At 38.4% G+C, this 24,739-nt stretch overlaps 1 protein-coding gene across 4 annotated transcripts in view; it reads left to right on the plus strand.

Annotated features, from left to right (window-relative positions):
* Positions 1-24,739, plus strand: part of Ctnna2 (catenin alpha 2) — a 1,115,747-nt gene that overhangs the window by 198,555 nt on the left and 892,453 nt on the right. For all 4 annotated transcript variants that reach the window (XM_021164212.3, XM_021164215.2, XM_021164213.2 and 1 more), the window contains one exon: positions 18,536-18,731. In XM_021164212.3, coding sequence (XP_021019871.1) covers positions 18,536-18,731 — 196 coding nt within the window. The remainder of the gene's footprint in view (positions 1-18,535; positions 18,732-24,739) is intronic.

Consider the following 24,739-nt stretch of genomic DNA (forward strand, 5'->3'; position numbering starts at 1 on the left):
AGCATCAGGCTCCACCTTCCCCTACATTGGAATTCTTGTACTGTTAGTCTGTTACTTTAATGCATGTGGAAAACTCATGTAACTCAAACTGTGACTTAGGGATGAGGCAGCAGGTCTGACTTATTTCTTTTTATCTATTATTTCTCTTCTGTGTTTGCATGTATGGTGTGCATTGATGTGTGAACAGGCACAGGATAGGTTTTAGGGAGCGTGCATGTGTCCGTGTACATGTGAATCTGAAGGGCTGAACTGTTACTGGTTAACTCTCCCAATTTCTCTCCCATTTATGTATTGAGTTTATCACTCCCTTGTGAATTCAAAATTCTCAAATTGGGCTATTTTAGCTAGATAGTTTGTTTCAGAAATTCTGTACTATGTGTTCTGAGATTGCAGGGGACCACTATACCTAGTTAGGGGTTATATTGAAGCTGGTGATCCAAACTCCTGTACTCACAGTTTACCTACCAATACCTTTCCTCAGTCTCAGGGATAAATTATTTTTAAAAGTCAAAAATAGTTCCCAGTTACATGGAAAACATATATCTTTTCCATTAAAAAATACTGTGGAGGGGTTGGAAAATGGCTCAGTGGCTAAGAACATCCACTGCTCCTGTAGAAGAATGGAGTTCAGCAGCAGCGCCACTTAAAATTGCCTGTAACTCTGAGTCAGAGGGGTCCCATGTCCCCATATTGCTTCTCTGAGCACCCTTACATCTCTCTGTCTCTCTCTGTCTCTCTGTCTTTCTCTCTCTCTCTCTCTCTCTCTCTCTCTCTCTCTGTCTTTCTGTCTCTCTCTATCTCTCTCTCATACACCGATTAATAAAAGTAAATATTTTAGAACTTCATTTGTTGTGTTCTTTGATGGATTGTTAAAGTTTGATAACGATGTGTGCATGGGAATTTCCTGTTCCTATCATTATTTTAAGTGGTCTTTTTAGTGCATAGCAATGCTGGCAATGGACTGTAAATGCTAGTACACTTCTCTTTCACCTTTTTTTTTTTTAACATTTTACATAAACAAAAGGAGGAAATTTCACATAGCACAGTGCCTGCCATGTGTGTTTTATAATAAGAAGTTTATCTGTTATAGTAATTAATAAGGGATCTTAAGCAGCAAAATTGTTCATTTATTCTCTTATTGGTCCATAAAAGAATCATATTCACCATACTATCCTTCTGGCTGGAGCCACTATCTCTGTCATTAAACTCAGGTTATGATGCTAACCGCCTGTCACTTATCCATTGTTTGTCTAGATAATTCTGCTCTTATGGTCAGTTTAAGATCTTGTGTCATGTCTTCTTTGTCTTATTTACAAAGTGTTTGCAAAGTACCATTGTGAGACATCTATGCACGAACACATACACATTTAATTCCTGAATATTATCTATTAAAATCACTTCCTTTATTATATGTATCACAAAATTTTGAAGGCTAGTGTTTTATTAAAATGAATGTTTTACTTATTTATTTTTATTAGATATTTTAACTATTTATTTATTTAATCACCTTTCCCAGTTTACCCTCCACAAAGCCCCTACCTCTTCTTCCCTCCCTCTGCTTCTATGAGAGTGCTCCCTCACCCACCCACTCCCACCTCCACGCCCTGGCATTCCCCTACAATGGGGCATCCAGAATTCACAAGACCAAGAGCCTCTCCTCCCATTGATGTCCAACAAGGCCATCCTCTGCTACATATGCAGCTAGAGCCATGGGTCCCTCCATGTGTAGTCTTTGGTTGGTGGGTTAGTCCCTGGAACTCTGGGGAGTCTGGTTGGTTGATATTGTTGTTCTTCCTATGCAGTTGCAAACCCTTTCGACTCCTTCAGTCTTTTCCCTATCTCTTCCATTGGGTTCTCTGTGCTCACTCCAATGGTTGGCTGCAAGCATCCACATCTGTGTTTGTCAGGGTTTGGCAGAGCCTCTCAACAAACAACAATAACAAGCTCCTGTCAGCAAGCTCTTCTTGGCATAAGTAATAATAGTGCCTGGGTTTGATGTCTGAATATGGGATGAATCCCCTGGTGGGTCAGTCTCTAGATGGCTTTTTCTTCAGTTTCTGTGTTAGGGCATAGGCAGATGAATACAATATAGGCTGATGAGCACCTTGGACTTTGGATCCCCAGGAGCTGGATTCAGTGGTGGTTGTAAGGTATACCATGTGACTGTTTGGTGCTGAACTTGGGTCCTCTGCAAGGTCAACATATGCTCAATATCTATCTTTCCAGCCTCTTTTATCAATTTTTACTCTTCTTGGCATATAAGTGCATATTATCTGCTGGAGAAATAAGCAGTAAGGTGATTATCCATCTTCTTATCTGTGGTTTTTGCATTCCTCTTTAACTTTCCAGTCTCTGTTGAAATTGGAGAGATCAAGATCTGCAATACTGAGAGGATTTAATGTAGAGCTCTCTTGAAACAACTCCACAGGCTTTCCCTTGTCTTGAGAAGGTTTACCTTGTTCTGTTTATTAAGTCACTTCTGTATGACTGTTGCTCTCCTCCTACTGTTGTAGGTATTCCTACTGAGAATGAACACCCAGTGAGACAGTGTCAGCATGTTAGCATCTTACTGTCTTCTTGTTTTGACACTGTGATCCTAACATGCATGAACACTCTCTATCAAATGAGTTCCCAGCTTTACACTTGTCAGCAAGCGGCTAACTCTTTATGTGCTGTATGTGGGTATGCCTCTGGGTTCTGGAAGAAGTCTAGTCTTGTTTTGTGGGCCTAATTCAAGGGCCAAAATCAAACCTGGCTTCCCCATCAGTCATAAAAAGGAACAATAAGCATTCGTGAGACAACTTTTCAGCTTACTCTTCTCAAACTGAGTCCTGGTTCTTGCTCACTAAGTTCTCCAGCCACAGTGGATGCTCACACATATCTTCTATTGGTGCTGACCCCTACTAATTGATCTGACTTTTAAAATTAAGCCTAAAGCTCATTTGATGCTGAAATTTACATTAAAACTCAGGGACCTTGGGCATGAGACTGTGCATTGTTCCTGTTTGTGTTTTCTTCTCACTAGGTCAGAAGATCTGATTCTTCTTTGCACATCCTTCAGCAGTTGCCTAACTATTGCTTCTGATGGACAGCTTGCCCTGGGCCATTAGGATATCAGTGTATTTACCTAGCCTGGGCCATCATTGACAATATGGAATGACCCAGCGTCCATTTCAAGCCTTGCCCATTTGGTCTTGTGAAACCTAACCAGGTGTAGAACTTAGTGGAAAGGCCACATAATAGAACCCTAAATTTTGTGTTATGGTTTAATACTGTGAACATCCCTTAAGAAATCTGTTTGCTCCTTTGTTTTAGTTCATTGTTTTTTCTAGAACTTTTACTGGAACAGTTAAAGTGAGCTCACCACTCACTTTTATCTAGCAGTTCACTTTTTTGACTTATTTCTTCTTTAGCCTAAAATCTCTGAATGTACAAGATACAATTCACAGACCACATGAAGCTCAAGAAGAAGGAAGACCAAAGTGTGGGTGCTTTGGTCCTTCTTAGAAAGGAGAATAAAATACTCACGGGAGCAAATATGGAGACAAAGTACAGAGCAGAGACTGAAGGAAAGGCTATGGAGAGACTGCCCCACCTAGGGATTCATCCCAGAAAAAGTCACAAAAATCTGACACTATTGTGGATGCTAAGAAATGCTTGCTGAAAGGAGCCTGATAAAGCTGACTCCTGAGGGGCCCTGCAAGCGTCTTACAAATACAGTCAGATGTTCACAGCCAACCACTGCACTGAGTGCGTGGTCCCCACTGGAGAAGTTAGAGAAATGACTGAAGGAGCTGAAGGGGTTTGCAACCCCATAGGAAGAACAGTAATATCAACCAACCAGACTCCCCCCGCCCCCAGAGCTCCCAGGGTCTAAACCACCATGCAAGGAGTACCCATGGCCACAGTTGCATATGTACAGAGGACAGCCTTGTCAGGCATCAATGGGAGGAGAGGGCCTTGGTTGTATGAAGGTTTGATAGATGCCCCAGTGTAGGGGAATTGAAGGCGGCAAGGTGTGAGTGGGTGGGTGGAGAAACATCCTCACAGAAGCAGGGGTTGATGGTATATGGTGTTTCCAGGAGGGGGAAAAACCAGGTAAGGGGATAACAGTTGAAATGATATATATATATCTTTTACCCATAGATTTAGCATGGACCTTCCATGATGCCCGAGTTCTGTAAGCTGATGAAGAACTAGTCAAAGCCATTAGAAAGAGTGGGTGATGTTGCTGAGGAAGTTCGTATAAACCCAGTTACTTCTCACATCTGCTATAGGCTAAGGGATCCATTGGGTCTCCTCAGTATAGGAGTACAAGGTTGTGGTAATTTTGAGTTCCGCAGTATCATACAGAACTATCCCCAAATCAAACTGTCATCATCTTTATCAGATCAGCAATGTGATTTGCAAAAGATCATCACAACTGGGCTTGTTGGCTGTTGATATTTGCTTTCCTGAAGGTGGTGCAAAAGGTGGTGGCACTGGACCTCATCCCATATCTAGAAACTTCCCTCAAGCAGTTAAATATAGTTCTACCCGAATTTCATGTGCTTCACGGGTGTGGTTCGAGTATATGAACAAGAAAAACCAAAGAAAGGGGCACTGCCAATGTCATCCATTCTGGTTCAGAATTTCTACTGTCATATCTTTAAGGTCATCCATAGTCTTTCCTGAATCCTCTTACCCATTGCTCTATAAATATGCCTCATGAACCCATTGGTGCCTCAGAGTGAATTTTGGTGGTAGAATCATAGGTCTGTTTGACTTCCTGATATTAGAAGGATATGTAGACAGACTTTAGGTCTCAACCAGAGCCTGAATTTTAGTGACACAGGCATAGACCATATAAAAGTTGACCAGTTGTTGGTAGGAATACAAGAATAATTTTTTGTAGTTGTTTACATTTAAAGAACAACTTTGTTTTTGACTCTAGGTAGCTCTACCTCTTTTGATAAGAAACCACCAAGATCAACTTCTAGTGAATTTTATATGATATGTATATATATATATACATACATATATGTGTATGTTTATAGCTTTAAGTATACAAGGTATACATTTATATTTCTCTATACTGTAGTAATGGTGGTAGATTGATTGATTGCTTAAATCATTGATTGGAACAAGAAGAAAATGTAGGACTTTAGGAAACACATTATGCTTTGAATTTTAATTGTGAGTTTAAATTTTTCTCTTGGCTATAAAAAACTAGTCCATTTTAAATAGTCTAATTAGGCAATCAGTTGTGTTGCTTATCTGCATCCACAAAGAGCTCATAGGAAACCGGAAGTGACTACATGTTATCTAATTAGTCCAATTAAACACCTGCCTAAGATTTCCTCGCTTAGCAAGCTCCCCAATCTTGAAATCACTGGCACACTTCTAAAAATATAACTTCCAAATGAAAGTATTTTATTTGAAAAGTTTGGGGAACTATTCTTTGAATTTTGTATGGAAAAACATAAAGAAAATAACTGTGAACTGTGAACCTTTTATCCCCATCTTTTTAAGAGAAATAAGGCTTTGTTTTCATATTTCTCAAGGTAAGCTGGCTATTTTGGTCGCTTTGAGGGAATTATTCAGAGAACAAACTCCATATTCTCATCTGAGTCCTCCAACACTTCCTTGCCTTCATCTTTGCCTGGGGGTATAGTACTGGCAGGAACAACATTGATGGTCTCAGGCACAGAGGGAGCAGCCAGGATTTCAGATGGATTAGTGAAGAAGCCCTTGACCTTTTCAGCAAGGGGGGGGGGTGTGTAGAGTTGTCTTCAGTCTCCACAAACAAAGCCAGAACTTCCTTGTATCCATTGATGATAGGACACAGCTCTGAAGCAACAGTCGGATAACCAGTCTCTAGACACACATGGAAAATGTCATTCATAACACCCCAGAAAGCAAGCACTTGTAGATTCTGAGTGATCCTTTTAATTTTATAGCCAATAAAAGGAAAGAAAAGGAAAGGAAAGAAGGAAAGGAACGGAACGGAAAGGAAAGGAAAGGAAAGGAAAGGAAAGGAAAGGAAAGGAAAGGGAAAATAAGAAAGGAAAGAGGGAGAAATAAAGGGAGGGAGGGAGGAAAAAGGAAGAGGTAAGGAAAGATAGAAGGAAAGATGGAAGAAAGGATGGAAAGATGGAAGGAAGGAAGGAAGGAAGGAAGGAAGGAAGGAAGGAAGGAGCATTGAGAATGTGACTCATCAAAGGAGCACACAGCATATGAGTGGCTAATTGAAGCTCACATTCAGATATTCATGGCCATGACCTCTTATGTCAGGACACTGCCTGTATGGTTAGTGACAATATGTTTCTTATTATGATTGATGTCACTTTCGTTACAGAGCTAACATGTCTCAGATAAACTGTTATATTTGAAACCCAAAGTCTCCCTGTGAACTCAGTGCCATTATCCTTTCAAAATGGAAGAGTGAATGTCAGAGTGAGTCCTTTCCCATTCACTAAGAAGTGGCAGGCTTCAGAAGCTGGGATGATGGCTGAGGACCTGAGTGCGATTCTTCACCCACATAGACTCATGTATGCTGGCTAGGTTTCAGAGTGCTCAAAGATGCTATGTAGGCTACAGGTGGAGAAAATTGTAATTTATTTACCCAGTAATGGCCCACAGATGTACAACACTGATCGGTCCGGAAAGATAAACGCACAGGTGTAACAGTAACAAGACTGTTGAGGAGCTAATCAACTCTTTTTCTGATTGGATTTGAGGCCTGTTCCAAAGAAGAGAAATCATGCCTCGTACTATAAACCTGGTCCAAAGCCATGGCTGGAAAGGACATAGACCTTGGATGGGATGCCTACTACAGTCGCTCTGTGAAACAGGCATGCTATTAAACTACTGCTTATATATGTATGTTTATACCTGTCGATTGGCACTGCTCTGACCTTGTCAGACAAGCTTCTATTTCCATGAGCCTGTGCAGAGACGGAGGGTTGAGAATACATTGACTGTTGAGTACTAGGCTCTGAATGAAGCATCTATAGAAAGTCACCCTGCGAGGCTCAGGGAGCACCACAGGAGAGGAGCTGGGAAGAATCTGAAAGCAGAGAGATGGGAAAGAGCGGTGTCTTCCAGACAAGGCAAAGTTGTTGCAATCATGAGAATTTATGGTATACCTAAACAAAATCTACACAAGGTGTGGACAGAAATTCTAACTGTTTGGCAATCTCTAAGTTTGTGGGTGTGGCTGTTATCAGGTTGTCCATATTCATGCAGACAAACCTTACTAACTCAGAGATTTAAAATGAAAAAGGACATGAACGTTGGAGGGAATCTTATTCAGAGGAAAGTACGAGTGAGGATACTGGTAGATGTGATCAAGATTCAATGTATACAGGTGTAAAATTCTTAATGAATGAATGAGTGATATAGATAGGTAGATAGATAGATAGGTAGATAGATAGATAGATAGATAGATCTATGTATGTTGGCCTGTCGTTGTTATCTCAGGAGGCAGAGACTGGAGGAGCACCAGAGTTTGGCATCAACCAGTCCAGCTGAATGAATATGTCTGCGTTCTGTGAGAAACACAGTCTCAAAAATAAACAAACAAACATATAAATAAGTAAGCACCAGGAGGGAAATACTCACCCATACACTTGAATATATTACATATGTTACATACATAGAGACATACACGCAGACACATACACCACACACATATACATGCAAGCACACAGCCATACACATTCACTTGAACATGAGTGCGAGTGCGCGCCCACACACACACACATACACAAAAGCAGTATAAAGACTTATAGCTTTTCATTTTTCCCCCCAGCTCACCCTGCTCCCGTTTCCTGTCATTTCATCCAGCAGTGATACATTACTTCAGTCCTGATCACCCAAGACTCATTCTACAATTTCCATGCACTAATAGTTTTAAAGAGAAATTATACCCTTACTTAGAAAATTAGCTGCCTCCCTTTTTTCTGAATTGTCCAAATAAAGGACCAGAAGAACGGTCTTGACAGGTATAATTACATCCTGCTCAGCTAGCCCTTCTTCCATCAACAATTCCCCAGAAGCCACAGAGAAGCGATGCTGAAGGAGCTTGGCTGTACACCGAAGCAGCGTGCTCAAGTGGAATGCAGGCATTCTGTCTGGGAAGATGACCTGCAGCAAATGTCAACCTGGTCTTTTCTCATGCTCTTGGCATTTCACCAGCAGTTTGTAGTTTAATGGGAGAACAATAATGTACACATACATATCAAATTGAGAAAATGTCAGCAGTTTATGTAATTATCTCTTTGACAGAGTAGGAAGTCTCTTAAAGTGGAATATATCATGTATACTCTGTGAAAATTCTGCAGACATGTCCATTAGCTAGCCTTAAGAACAATTGATTTTCATTTCAGATTTTATATAATACACCAAATGAACCAAACCTACACTCACCATTGCTCTTAAGTGATAAACTGCAAGTCAGATAAACTAAAATTTCAATTATTATGAATTGAAGGGCCCTCTAACCTCTAATGTGATTTAAAAAAAAATGACTTTCAATGCTTTGTTCTATGGCCGTTCTATTCATGTATACATTTCATTCCGATTGCTGACCTGCCCATCTTTCTAGTCTCCCTCTCACTATTATGCCCTTCCTCCCTCGACAGTTTCCTTTTTGTCATTCATTTCTAGTTTGAAAGTCACTAAGTTTTGCCAGAATTACCTACCTGCTTCACTGTGGGTTTACAAGTATATGTTGGAGTCTTGTGGATGTCTCAGAGTATGCAAACCTGAATACAATGACTGCCTTCCCCCATTGTAGCCTGTAGTTAAGATCCAGTGGACTCTTTCCTGGTCTGTGGTGAGCTGTTAGGAGCTTCAGTCCTTTGTATACTTCTTGTATATATAGTCACAGCTGCTGGGAGCCCATGGCAGCATTGTCTGTTCAAGACTCATAAGGCAGCATTTCACACCCTTGCTCCCCTTCTTCCGACTGTTAAATTCTTTACACTCTGTGTCCATAAAGATCCCTGAGCCTTAGAGTTCTAAGGCTCAGGGATCTTTATAAATATAAGTATCCTCTAAAATGAAATTATATTTTAGTTGATTTAAGGACTTATCCTATAAACTCTTATTCGCCATCACATACGTGTAATGGGCTGGGGATAACTGGAGAGTGCTCAGTATTTGGGATCCATTGAGAAATGGGCAAAGGGTCATTATTAATTACTATATGTGGTATGATTGATTCCAGAGGAGAAAATAGTCAATCACTGAAAGATTGATATTTTGAAAAACTTATCTATCCCTTTTTTGTGTGTGAGAAACTTTCTATGTGTGCTAATAGAGAAGTATTAGTTTTTGTGAGTTTGCAGTTGGTTTTGTGTCATCCTGTCCACTAATGGCTTACAAGTACTAGACACTATATGTGAGAACAGAGATATTGTCTCCATACCAATAAACACTATTTGATTACATGTGTGTGCACATATTCATTTTTATCTTGAATCTCTACTATTATTAAAGAAGCTATTACTATAAAAACCATAGTCATTAGAATCTCTAAAAGGTGACCTAAAGTTAAGCTTTTCTTTATATACTAGTTATCGAGATTTTATGAAAATAAATTTAAGATATAAGCCAAATAACAAAGACATAAATCCAAGGTCCAGAGACACAGAGACAAAATTATATGCAACGTTTTCTATAGTAAGGTCTGAATGTTTGTATGTGTGAGGGAGAGGAGACAACACGCACACAGAGCTTAGTGAGAAAATGTGTCCATTACTTTCATCTGAGAAGGTGGTGCTTTTGCATGCTTTCAATCATGTGCATGACAGCAGTTGCACACAGAGGCCCGATGTGCATGTTATCTCCTTTAGCACTGTATTCACATCTAGCTGTGAGCAACCCTGTGTGGATGGTAGCAATCCAACTAGGGTCCTCTGGGAGATCAGCAAGTGTTTTAAACACAGAGCCTTTTCTCCAGCCCCATGTCAAAATGATATTTATGTTTGTGCTGCCCTGCACAAATATATATTTTCCTTAATACGCTTAAGATATTGACTTATAATATTATTATTAGCTCAAGATGAGCATGATATAGCACATTAGAACGAGTTCTGTTTCACTAATCACTACAAGGTTTGTTCTGGTTTTGTTTTTGTTTTTTAATTCAGGAGTTTTCTGCTTTTGGAAGTTGCCCCTACTTGGTAACTGAAATAGGCACAAATGTTGGCTTGCAAATTAGATAACAGTGGACAGGTCAAGAGAGAAAGTGTGTCCGTCACCCACATTGCTACCATGGCTTTGGTGATGATTTAGGTCTGATCCTTTGTGCTGCCATCTCTGGGAGCCTTGATCTTTCTCATCATCTTTTGATGACAAGTTTGATACATTGCTAAATTGTTTCTTTTCTGCTTCTTTGAGTTTACTTTAATCTATATTGAAATTAGTGTTCAGTGCTCTGGTGCACCATAGGGCGGGTCTAAGAGAAAGAAAGCTTATGAGCAATGCCACGACTTCTTCCCGACATGTGTTTTCAGTTAGTTGTGGAGTTTGGTTTGTCATTTTAGTTCAAAGGAAAGGAATAATTTGAAAGTCTTTTTAAAGGAAAACTTTGGTTTTATTTAAAATATTAGCTATATGAATAGTACTTTCCTTTTTATTAATTTAGTTCTTTGATACTTTCATATACTATATAATGTAATCCGTTTATTCTCTCCATCCATCCTCTCTTACCTCCCTTCAATGCCTGTGAACTCCCAACCCCATCTTCCCTAACTGGTCCTTTGCCAAATTCATGACATTTCCTTTTGTTATGTGACCCATTTGGTTTAGTTAGAGTAATCTGTGAGAACATAGCTAAAGACAATGACTCCTCCACAGTAAATAGTTCAACACTGAGAAACAAGCCCCCTGAGTTCTTTTTTCATCCTTGTCTTGCTGTTACTGGGCTCATTCTGGGGCAGGCTCAGTGCCATAATCTGTAGTATTTGAAAGTTCATGATTATAATAGCTGTACTGTTAGGAAGATGGCCTTTCAGAGCCCTTTCCCTCTCTTCTAGCCTTTATAGCCTTCCTACCCCCTCTTTGGAGTGATCAGAAATAACCAATGCATGATTGGCAGCTTTGTCAAGTGTCTAGTAAGTGCCAAGTTTGACTTGTACTGAGACACATCATGGTTGGTGGTACTAAGGACGATATTCTGGCATTAGGCGATTCTGCAGTGTTTGCCAGTATAATCTCTTTGTCTTAAACTGATAAAGTAGAAAAAAAAAAAAACTAGTTGTCCAGTGAATTTGTTCTATCTCACTCAAATGTGTAGTTTATTTATTCAAGTATAAAAACAATTATTCAGATAAAGTTTATGTAGTTAGAAGAAATCACAGTCATTTCATAGGAAAGAGTAAAAAGTTTAAAGGTATTAAGGGACTTTTATTTTAAATTTGGATAATTACATCTGTGTTGAAACATATCTGTAATCCCGTCACTGAATGTGAAGGTATGGCAGGAGGGTCAGGAGTTTGAGCCCATTTTCAGATACACAGAGAGCTTGAGGCCAGCCTGCACTATAGTAGACATTGTCTCAAAAGTAACAAACAACAATAACAAAAAAACACAGAAATATAATAAACATAGACCATATAACTTTAAATGATCCTTGCTTGCTAACTTTATAGATTCATTTAACAATACTGATGCAAATGTCACCATTTACAAAATATGAATTTTCTGTTATAGTGAGTATACAAACCAAAAAACTTCTAAAGGAAGAGGCTTCAGTAAGACTCACAGGTTGGCAGTTTCTGTCTGTGACCGGTTGATGCCAGTGCTATCTTGCATGGATTAGGTCATGTCTGGTTGAGCATAGTCATGTGCAGGAGAGAATATGACCAGTAAGGAAAATGACGGTGCAGGAATAGTACTGACCTATCTGATGACACATCCCTCGATATCTCACAAGGTACTACCTCTTAGTAATTGTAACATTTTCCTATAAATCCATTCTGGAGACCAGGCCTGCAAATCATGAATGGTTGAGGCACACTTAAGATACAAATGATGACAGACATTAACTGGCAGATTAAATGATTTATTTTTTTAAACATTTCTTTTTAATTTTGGTTTTATATGTGTATTTTTTTCTGTATGAGTGGCACTGTGTTAGTCTGTGCTGCAGGAGATCATACCTCAAAAACACATAATAATGATAAAAACACTAAAATATAATAAACTTGCATTGTGTACAGTGATTGTAGAGAACAGAAAAGGGCATTGGGTTCTCCAGAACTGGAGTTGCATACAATTGGAATTGTGTAGGGGCTGTGAACAGATGGCTGGTCCTAGCAAAGAGAGTAAGCTTGTACCTGCTCAGTCATCTCTCCAAACAAACAAACAAACAAACAAAATAATCAATTATTTCTATTTATGTGTATTAATGAATTCCATATGAAGATATTTTAAAAGGCAATATAGGGCTGTAGAGTGTTTGCAGCTGGAGTTACAGGCAGTCATGAAGAGCCATCGTGGGTCTAAGAACTGAACTGTAGTCCTCATTGAGACCAGCAGTCATTCAAACCTAATTTTTGGAAATTTTGTAATTGATATTTCTTCCATTGAGTAATGAGACCTTTGCCTGGAAAAAGCAGCTGTCTTGAATGCCTTCAGCTTTGTGACTAGTGTCTCTATGCTGTAGATGTGAAAATGCATTCTGCTCTTTGAAACACTGCTTGATAGCAATCAATTTATACCTAGGTCATTGAAATATAATAAAAATGATTTTGCCTTACTGTATGTGAACAGTCTTGACCAAGTGGAATAAAGAAAATTCTACCAGCAAACCTAAAGCATTAGTCTACCCAATGTTAAAAATATAAATATTGAAATAGTAACCTAAAAGTTCAAAATAAACAAAAAGCATTGTATATTAGATATGTGCATACATGTGTATATATAAAGTGCATGTTATAAAATAAGCAGATTCTTTGTATCTATTTGCATATATATATTGAATGTGATATATTAATTATCTACCAGCCATCCATTTCTTTACTAATAAAGAAAAGAAATTTATTATTTACTTTGTATGCTATGCATAGATGTTTAAAAAGAATGATTTAAAAATTTCAAGATGTTATTTACTGACTACAGAAAATACAAAAATATTAGCTGCAGTGCCTGGTTGTTCATTAAAATCTCACATGCATAGTAGATTGGAATTTTTCCTCTTTTTGGAAAATATCCACATGTTTTTTCCTCATCCATGGTTTATAATCCTCCAAGAAAAACTTAAGACCTGAGTCTCTTTTTAACTTAACACTTTCATCTTTACTAACCGATGCTCAATATTGTTAGGAAGATGATAGCAATAGATACATCTATAATACAAGTAGAGGAACCCAAGCATCCCACTGTCTATTATCTGTTAATTAACCACATTGCATCTTAGGGAAACTGGCAAGCTCCTATATTCCATTAGACTGACTGGTTCAAGGCCCAGTAACTCCTCTATCTCCTTTCTGGTGTTTCTACTACTGGTGCTTGCTTCTGGGGCTTGCTTTTCTGTAGAATCCGGGGATGAAACTCAGGTTCTTCCACTTGCTCTGTAAGCACTGTACAGACACAGCTATCTTCTCAGGCCTGTGATGAATTTCGGGAGAAGGCAAGCTTGGCTTAGCTGAGTCCTTTAATTAGAGCTGATTGGAAAATATTTTATACTTAGCCTGGTTTTAGATTTCTTTCTAGTCTTCCTTTGAGCAGTCTGGTTTTGTTTTGCTTTAAAGTTAGTAAATGCAAAACAGTGAATCATGAATCGAGTGGAATCTTTCCCTAATTATTTTAGGGACTTTCTAGACAGCATGGGTTTCCTGTCATGGGTGCTCATGACTAAACAACTTAAGGGTTTTAAAAAGACAAATGCTTTCCTACTCACTTCACATTCCTGTTCAAAACATTTGCTGCTTTGCTGAAAAAAGACATTGCTGCCTGAGGGCACAGAAGGACACTGTGATCAACACTAACTGTGTATGGCACCATCCCTAAGATTAGAATTGATCTGAAAGTACCAGGCTCCCTAGAGGTGATGGTATGGTGACATTACAGCTCAGTGTGGTTACTAGAGTTTTTAGAGCTTTTTGCACACACAAAAAAGAAAAAGGAAAACAAGAGGAAAAAAAAAACTTGTTTCCATGTGTTTGGATATGAACACAGTTACCACCATGGTGTAGATTTTACATTTAGTCTGGTGTTCTACAATTGTCTGGAGCATGGGTGAAATAGACTAACATGTATGGTACATAGATTTTTAATATTTTTCAAGTCTGTACAAAAATAAATAACAAATTTAATGGCTACAAGATAGATTTGAAGCTGTTTTAGGGAAGTATCAATATTTTAACAGTAATATTATAGAAATTTCCTTGTGTGGTGAGAAGTAGATCATCTTAACAATAACTGCTCAGTGTCCACAGTAACTGCTCAGGGTCTTGGTAGTGGCATTCTTACATTGATAAGAGAGGCACCACAAAGTCAAGAAGCACATTTTTACAAAAAAAAAAAAATACATCACAATAAATCCACTTTTGTTTGCCATGAATACATATTAATAAAACATAGAATTTTTCCATATACCATAAAGTAATTGTTAGTACTTGAGAATGTAGAAAAGCCAGATTTGTCTTATGGTTTTTCGTAGGTTAAATGTACTCTTAAGTCTCATCTTACACTGCCTAAGTAAAATCCCAAAATATTTCTTGTATACCAGCAGTCAGATTTGGCTCCTCTATCTCTTATTGTTGCTCTGCGTTTTTCTACTTTTAGTCTCACAACATGCACCTACACTTGGAATGTGGTAAGGAGGAATGGGCAGTGTGTCCAGGATGAGAATTTAGAGAGTTGATTTGAGAATCACTGTTTAGAGTATGACATGCATAGGCCCTACCATGGAATCTCCACTGGGTACACTGTGAAAAGGTGTTACTGGATATTTGAATGTATGAATATATCATTTATGCAAGACCATGCCAGTCTCTATATCCAGCCCTGGGCACAAACACTGCAATAACTCGATGTTACCACTTTCATAGCAGAATACATCTTTGCTATTGTCATTTTCTGTTGTTGATTATAACTACCATATACAAAGGATACAGTCTCAAAACTGATATTCTGGTCTTCTGGCTTTTGCCATCTTTCCAGTAGTTATTCTGTGTTTTTTCCCTGAGCCCTAAGGAATAGGGATTGTGTTGCAGAGGTATCAGTTGGTGCTAAAGAGTCAACAATACTCTGTATTTTAACTAGTTATTGTCTTTTATGGTTTGTGGCTGCTGCACAAAGCTTATTTTATGAAAAGTGAGAGTTATACTTGTTCCTGGATATTAAAATGCAGTTAGACATTATATTGGTTTGGAACGGTAGAAGTAGAGGTTCTGCTCTACGTTCCATGGCCTCACCAGTCCCACTAGGTGGCTAAGTCTATAATACCAACATGAAGACAGAAGTGCCACTATTGTACTTTTAGGAACCTCTTGCCATTCTGGTCATTGTTGTGATTCATTGGCATTGCAGTAATATAGGTCTCTTGATTACTTTTCTTGATTACTTTTGACTGGTAGTTAGTGAGGAATCTTCCTAGTCAGATCTAACTTGATTTCTCCAACTCCTATATCTGATGTGTGTGTGTGTGTGTGTGTGTGTGTGTGTGTGTGTGTGTGTGTGTGAAGTACCTTCAGCAGTAGGGACTTATCTTCAAATTAATGAGATGATTTAATGTCTACTTTTCTACTATCACTTCTTTACATGGTTTAACTAATTTATTAATTTTGCCTCCAAACAAAAAGGAAAAAAGAAAAAAGAAACAACAACTGATAACAACTAAAAATTGTGGGTAGCTGTGTTTTTGTTACTAACTGATGAAGACATATATGCTTTTATGCATACATATCACGTTCTATCTTAGCTCTTGTCATTTCCTTCCCATCAACTAGTGAGTAAATATGAGCTTCTATGAAAAGGAAATTAAATTGTTTTGCTTAGAAATAATCATATTTTTCTTAGCAGCTACTAGATCATGTTCCATCTGTACTTCTGTCCATACAAACAAATATTTATTTTGCCTTTATGATGGCTCATAAAGTCTAGAATCTCCAGGGAATGTAGTCTCAATTGTGGATTATTTAAATTATGTTGTCTTCTGGGCATATGTGCAGGATTGGGGGTATCTGGATTTGAGGGAAGACCTATTTAGTGTGGGTGGCACCAAACCTTACCAGGTGATCCTGAGTTGTGGAGAAAGAGAGCTGAGCCCTAACGCACAAGCATTATTACACTGAGCTTTGCTCAGGATTATGGACTCAGTATACACTAGCTGCTTCAATTTCAAGCTGTCTTGACTTCCTTGAATCTATGTAATGTAACCTGGACTACTTCATTAAGGTATTTTTGTTATGATATTTTATGAAAGCATTCTGAAAGAAAACTAAGACAGCCTTGCTATTATGAGTATCAGCTAAATCATGCCTACTATAGTAATGCAGTGAGATTGCAGAAGAGTTGACATTTGTTTGCCTTTATAAAAGATGAAAATGAAACTGTGATATATACATCCAGCCATTTGGGTATCCTTACCATCAGCTCCAAGTTTATAAAGAAACAAAAACTGTCAGACTACCTAAAATTAATATTTCCTTCCCCATTCTATTCTTTTCTAATTTGAAAAGTATAATTACATAGATCACAAATCTTCATTGAACTACAAATATAATGTGAATGCATTGCAACTAAATGAAAAGAAAAAAGATTTTAACTCTGGTGAAGAGTGCACAGCCCATGTGGCTTTTTCCATGGTTGTTGTGCCTCACTAGGGTTGTGTGTAGGTTATTCCAGGGTTGAGAACTGAGACTCTCAGACTATTCTAGAGCCAATGTGCTGTGTAGATTATGTCCCTATTACCGAAAACACTCCCTCACCTCAGAAAAGCAGCCCCTGTGATGAGTACTTTTTTCTTCTGAAGATTGCTCTATGTCTCTAATTAACCAAAAGTGACCTGAAAAAGATAGCGTCCAACACTTTATTGACCACTTCTGAAGTGCTTGACCTAACTATACTGACCACTAAAGTACATGCTGATTTAAAGCTTTGTTTCCTTTCGTGTTACCTATGTCTGTAAAAAGACCTGAACACTAGGCCATCTTTTGATACATATGCAGCCAGAGTCAAGAGCTCCGGGGTACTGGTTAGTTCATAATGTTGTTGCACCTACAGGGTTGCAGATCTTTTGAGCTCCTTGGATACTTTCTCTAGCTCCTCCATTGGGGGCCCTGTGATCCATCCAATAGATGACTGAGAACATCCACTTATGTGTTTGCTGGGCCCCGGCCTAGTCTGGAAAGAGAGGCCCATTGGACACACAAACTTTATATGCCCCAGGACAGGGGACCGCCAGGGCCAAAAAGTGGGAATGGGTGGGTAGGGGAGTGGGGGGGAGGGTATGGGGGACTTTTGGGATAGCATTGGAAATGTAATTGAGGAAAATACGTAATAAAAAAAAGACAATGAAAAAAAAGAAACAAATTTTCTCTTTAATTGACATCTGTAACACCTGCTATCTATGTATGTGCATACATCAGATGTGCATGCACATAACAGTGCTTTTTATCAGATTTTCTAAAAGGCATCTACATGTCACCCCTAAGTACTTCATTCAACATGTCTTCTTTATAAAATACGACATTTCTATGACATCACGCTATCAATTCTAAGAAATGGATTCTAAGAAAATAAATTCTACTATTATCCAAAAAAAAAAAAAAGACCTGAACACTAATCGTGACATTGACTATTGGTACTGCTTGCTCTACGATGTGGAGTAAAGTTTAGAACCGTACCATTCCATTTGATGAAACTTTTCTTTGGATTGACATTCTTTTTTTTTTTTTTTTTTTTTTTTTTTTTTTTTTTTTCGCCCCCCACTTCCCTACCCACCCATTCCCATTCTTTTGGCCCTGGCATTCCCCTATATTGGGGCATATAAATAGCTTAAAGCATTTATATGGTATTACCATGACACATATAAATTTAGGCTGACCATAAAACTCTACCTTTCGTGTTGGTGGTTATAACCTTGTTCAATAGCAAAACTGTAAAGTGACAGTTATTGATATAGAACATCTGAGAGCACTCTTCCCCTCCAGATTTTCTCTCTGGGAAATAAAGGATCTGGTGTCTATAGCAGTTGACCAGTTATTAGAAAGATATTAAAAGCTGTATTAGTAAATTAAGTAGTTTTCTATACACTGGTAAAAGAAATTTGTAACTGAGATATATGCTCAGGTTATATTATTTAGGAAGGATTTAGGTCTACATCTATGACTTAGCAATTAAGGCCACTTGTTCTTGCAGAGGTTCTGTGTTCCGTTCCATCACTCAGATTGGGCAGCTCAAAAATGCCTGTAACCATAGCTCTAGAGTATCTGGCACTTGTTCCTGCCCTGAATGGATAGTTTGAAATTATGAGGCAACAGGTACATCTCTAGAAAGTCTTACACAATGGTTTTATAGTTTTTCCTTTGCGTTTCAGGTAACAACGCTTGTCAACACAAGCAACAAAGGTCCGTCTGGTAAAAAGAAAGGGAGGTCAAAGAAAGCCCATGTGCTGGCAGCATCTGTAGAACAAGCTACTCAGAACTTCCTGGAAAAGGGTGAACAGATCGCTAAGGAGAGCCAAGACCTCAAAGAAGAGTTGGTGGCTGCTGTAGAGGATGTGCGGAAGCAAGGTAGGTGGAATAACACTGTCCTGGCCCGTAGGTTGCTATGTAAACAGGACTTTGATCTTTAGAATCAATGGAGTACTTTGACTGTCTGCTCTCTGCATTTACTGTGTTCAGTATTTACTGGGCTTATTTGCACAAGTATTTTGCTGTTGAAGTGTGAGCATGGCTTCAAAGAGCCCACTTTTGCTTTTACTTAGAAATCTTCCTGTTGCTTGCTCTTAGAAGATGAAAACAAATTCTCCTGTCAAACGCATACCTGGGGATGGATTTGGAAGATTCAATCCTTATAAAATGGCTGAACACAGGATTTTAAAGTGGATGGGGGAGAATGATATAAAACTGTGAAGAGCAAATGTCCCCATGATTCTTGAATGAACTTTTCTGTCCACAGCTTTTCTCACAGCTAGTTAGCATACTGTGTATTTGACATTTTGGACATGTTTTTACTTCCAGTAAAATAACATAAAAATAACATCTGAACTGTTTTTGAGGTTCATTTACAGTTAGTGTTGGTATGTCTGTACACATCTTTGAGAAACTTATCACTAGACATTTTTCTTCCTACAAAAGTAAATATGTACTTATTCAACTATTCATATATGCCCTTCCCAGAAGTCTCTGTCTCACTTTTTATCTGCTTGATGACTGTTCATATTTCACAAAAGTAGGATTCTGCAGCATTATTTTACTGCATATTTCTGGAATATTTCATTAAGTACAATGTCTTCAATGACCATACACATTGTATTTTAGTTTTATGACTAAATAATAGTCATACACACACACACACACACATCCACCACACATCCACCACATACATACATACATACATACAGATCCACAAATCACAAATTTTGGGTGGAATTCACTATTTTTGTGAACAAAATTACTATAATAGTATACAAAATTAAATAAACATACTTATTTATGATGGTTGCCTTTAATTATCAATTTGACAATTTAATTTAATTATCAACTTAAAATCCCCAGGGAAAAGAGACTCAGTAAGAAACTGCATTCATTTGGTGATCTGTAGGGATTGTCTTAACTAAGTTAATGGATGTGAAAAGACTAAACTTTCAGGAGGCAGCACCATTCCTTAGGCAAAATGTCCTGAACCACATCAAAATGGAAATGAAAGCGTAGACCAAATGATTTTTTGAACATTGATTTTTAATGCCTAGAGGAATGTTTCATTAAATAATTGTTGAATGAACTCATGATTTTTTATACTGTTTATTCAATTATACTGTCTTTTGCAGTTCCTAGCTGAATGCTTAGTATCTAAAATTAAAAGCCTCCCTTACTTCCATGCAAACACACTTGTTTTCTTCCTTGCTTGTTTGTATGATCTGCACATGTATGTATTTACTTTTACATGTGTGTGAGCACATATAACTTGCTCTCTTGTATGTGGGACATGAGATTAATGTGGAGACTCATTCTGTACTGATTTTCCACTTTATTCATTGAGACATTATCTCTCACTCAAACTTGGGGAATGCCAATATAGCTATTCTTGCTTACCAGCTTACTCTGTGAAACCCTCATCTCTAATTTCTAAGGCTTCAATTACATGCAGGAACCATACTCATCCAAAATTTACATGGGTTTCTGGAGATCAGAATTCTAGTCCTGACAATCTGGAGTAAAAGCTGTAACAACTAAGCTAAGTTCCCAGCCTCTGACTACACTTTCTACACTACACTGATGCCATTATTCAATTCCTTTCTCCTAAAAGTTAACTTCACTGATAAGGCATTCACTCAAATTGTTTCTTCAATTGAGCATGTTTAATATTTCACATTTTACCTTGTGTGCTTGGAGCATGAGTGTGTGCATGTCTCTGGAGCATGGAGACCTCTAAAGTTTGAAATGCACCTGAAAGTTGGTGTTTTTTCTGAAGTTAGACACCTGCCTGCCAGTGTGCATCTGCGCCCTAGATAATTACTTCTTGTTGTTGTTTTCTTATATATACTAATGTGCACATGTGAAAATGATGCGGCGTGCTCAGGTTGACAAATGTTTACACCTGTGGAGCCATTAATGTTCTCAAAATACATAACATATTTACACTGGAGAGAGTTTTGGTTAGTCTCTATGTCTCTGTGCATCCTCTTTGGTAATACGTTTCCTTGTTAAGTTTCTGCAGTGACCCCTTAGACTTTCCTTCATTTTTTTTTATTTTAATATTTTTATTACATATTTTCCTCAATTACATTTCCAATGCTATCCCAAATGTCCCCCATAGCGCCCCCCATTTCCCTACCCACCCATTCCCATTCTTTTGGCCCTGGCATTCCCCTATATTGGGGCATATAAAGTTTGCAAGTCCAATGGGCCTCTCTTTCCATTGATGGCCGACTAGGCCATCTTTCAATACATATGCAGCTAGAGACAAGAGCTCCAGGGTTCTGGTTAGTACATCATGTTGTTCCAACAATAGGGTTGCAGATCCCTTTAGCTCCTTGGGTACTTTCTCTAGCTTCTACATTGGGAGCCCTGTGATACATCCAATAGCTGACTGTGAACATCCACTCCTGTGTTTGCTAGGCCCCAGCATCGTCTCACAAGAGACAGCTATATTTGGGTCCTTTCAGCAAAATCTTCCTAGTGTATGCAATGGTGTCAGCTTTAGAAGCTGATTATGGGATGGATCCCTGGATACTGCAGTCTCTAAATGGTCCATCCTTTCATCACAGCTACGAACTTTGTCTCTGTAACTCCTTCCCTGGGTGTTTTGTTCCCAATTCTAAGAAGGTGCACAGTGTCCACACTTTGGTCTTCATTCTTCTTGAGTTTCATGCGTTTATCAAATTGTATCTTATATCTTGGGTATCCTAAGTTTTGGGCTAATATCCACTTATCAGTGAATACATATTGTGTGAGTTCTTTTGTGATTGTGTTACTTCACTCAAGATGATGCCCTCCAGGTCCATCCATTTGGCTAGGAATTTCATAAATTCATTCTTTTTAATAGCTGAGTAGTACTCCATTGTGTAAATGTACCATAATTTCTGTATCCATTCCTCTGTTGAGGGACATCTGGGTTCTTTCCAGCTTCTGGCTATTATAAATAGGGCTGCTATGAACATAGTGGAGCATGTGTCCTTTTTACCGGTTGGGACATCTTCTGGATATATGCCCAGGAGAGGTATTGCTGGATCCTCCGGTAGTACTATGTCCAATTTTCTGAGGAACCGCCAGACTGATTTCCAGAGTGGTTGTACAAGCTTGCAATCCCACCAACAATGGAGGAGTGTTCCTCTTTCTCCACATCCTCGCCAGCATCTGCTCTCACCTGAATTTTTGATCTTAGCCATTCTGACTGGTGTGAGGTGGAATCTCAGGGTTGTTTTGATTTGCATTTCCCTGATGATTAAGGATGTTGAACATTTTTTCAGGTGTTTCTCTGCCATTCGGTATTCCTCAGGTGAGAATTCTTTCTTCAGTTCTGAGCCCCATTTTTAATGGGGTTATTTGACTTTCTGGAGTCCACCTTCTTGAGTTCTTTATATATATTGGATATTAGTCCCTTATCTGATTTAGGATAGGTGAAGATCCTTTCCCAATCTGTTGGTGGTTTTTTTGTCTTATTGATGGTGTCTTTAGCCTTGCAGTAGCTTTGTAGTTTCATGAGGTCCCACTTGTCAATTCTCGATCTTACAGCACAAGCCATTACTGTTCTATTCAGGAATTTTTCCCCTGTGCCCATATCTTCAAGGCTTTTCCCCACTTTCTCCTCTATAAGTTTCAGTGTCTCTGGTTTAAGTTCCTTGATCCACTTAGACTTGACCTTAGTACAAGGAGATAGGAATGGATCGATTCGCATTCTTCTACATGTTAACAACCAGTTGTGCCAGCACCATTTGTTGAAAATGCTGTCTTTCTTCCACTGGATGTTTTTAGCTCCCTTGTTGAAGATCAAGTGACCGTAGGTGTGTGGGTTCATTTCTGGGTCTTCAATTCTATTCCATTGGTCTATTTGTCTGTCACTATACCAGTACCATGCAGTTTTTATCACAATTGCTCTGTAGTAAAGCTTTAGGTCCGGCATGGTGATTCCACCAGAGGTTCTTTTATCCTTGAGAAGAGTTTTTGCTATCCTAGGTTTTTTGTTATTCCAGATGAATTTGCAGATTGCACTTTCTAATTCGTTGAAGAATTGATTTGGAATTTTGATGGGGATTGCATTGAATCTGTAGATTGCTTTTGGCAAGATAGCCATTTTTACAATGTTGATCCTGCCAATCCATGAGCATGGGAGATCTTTCCATCTTCTGAGATCTTCTATAATTTCTTTCTTCAGAGACTTGAAGTTTTTATTATACAGATCTTTCACTTCCTTAGTTAGAGTCACGCCAAGATATTTTATATTATTTGTGACTATTGAGAAGGGTGTTGTTTCCCTAATTTCTTTCTCAGCCTGTTTATTCTTTGTGTAGAGAAAGGCCATTGATTTGTTTGAGTTAATTTTATATCCAGCTACTTCACCGAAGCTGTTTATCAGGCTTAGGAGTTCTCTGGTGGAATTTTTAGGGTCACTTATATATACTATCATATCATCTGCAAAGAGTGATATTTTGACTTCATCTTTTCCAATTTGTATCCCTTTGATCTCCTTTTGTTGTCGAATTGCTCTGGCTAGGACTTCAAGTACAATGTTGAATAGGTATGGAGAAAGTGGACAGCCTTGTCTAGTCCCTGATTTTAGAGGGATTGCTTCAAGCTTCTGACCATTTACTTTGATGTTGGCTACTGGTTTGCTGTATATTGCTTTTATCATGTTTAGGTATGGGCCTTGAATTCCTGATCTTTCCAAGACTTTTATCATGAATGGGTGTTGGATCTTGTCAAATGCTTTTTCCGCATCTAACGAGATGACCATGTGGTTTTTGTCTTTGAGTTTGTTTATATACTGGATTACGTTGATGGATTTCCGTATATTGAACCATCCCTGCATCCCTGGGATGAAACCTACTTGGTCAGGATGGATGATTGTTTTGATGTGTTCTTGGATTCGGTTAGCAAGAACTTTATTGAGGATTTTTGCATCAATATTCATAAGGGATATTGGTCTGAAGTTTTCTATCTTTGTTTGGTCTTTTTGTGGTTTAGGTATCAGAGTAATTGTGGCTTCATAGAATGAGTTGGGTAGAGTACCTTCTGTTTCTATTTTGTGGAATAGTTTGTGAAGAACTGGGATTAGATCTTCTTTGAAGGTCTGATAGAACTCTGCACTAAACCCATCTGGTCCTGGGCTTTTTTTAGTTGGGAGACTATTAATGACTGCTTCTATTTCTTTGGGGGATATAGGGCTGTTTAGATCATTAACCTGATCTTGATTCAACTTTGGTACCTGGTATCTGTCTAGGAACTTCTCCATTTCATCCAGGTTCTCCAGTTTTGTTGAGTATAGCCTTTGGTAGAAGGATCTGATGGTGTTTTGGATGTCTTCAGGATCTGTTGTTATGTCTCCTTTTTCATTTCTGATTTTGTTAATTAGGATGCTTTCCCTGTGCCCTCTAGTGAGTCTGGCTAAGGGTTTATCTATCTTGTTGATTTTCTCAAAGAACCAGCTCCTTGATTGGTTGATTCTTTGAATAGTTTTTCTTGTTTCCACTTGGTTGATTTCACCCCTGAGTTTGATTATTTCCTGCCGTCTACTCCTCTTGGGTGAATTTGCTTCCTTTTGTTCTAGTGCTTTTAGGTGTGTTGTCAAGCTGCTAATGTGTGCTCTCTCTAGTTTCCTTTTGGAGGCACTCAGAGCTATGAGTTTTCCTCTTAAAAATGCTTTCATTGCGTCCCATAAGTTTGGGTATGTTGTGGCTTCATTTTCATTGAACTCTAAAAAGTCCTTAATTTCTTTCTTTATTCCTTCCTTGACCAAGGTATCATTGAGAAGAGTGTTGTTCAGTTTCCACGTGAAGGTTGGCTTTCTATTATTTATTTTGTTATTGAAGATCAGCCTTAGTCCATGGTGATCTGATAGGATGCATGGGACAATTTCA

Source organism: Mus caroli, unplaced genomic scaffold (genome assembly GCF_978045245.1).
Source record: "Mus caroli unplaced genomic scaffold, Mus_caroli_1 scaffold_7, whole genome shotgun sequence".
NCBI classification, from domain to species: Eukaryota; Metazoa; Chordata; class Mammalia; order Rodentia; family Muridae; genus Mus; species Mus caroli.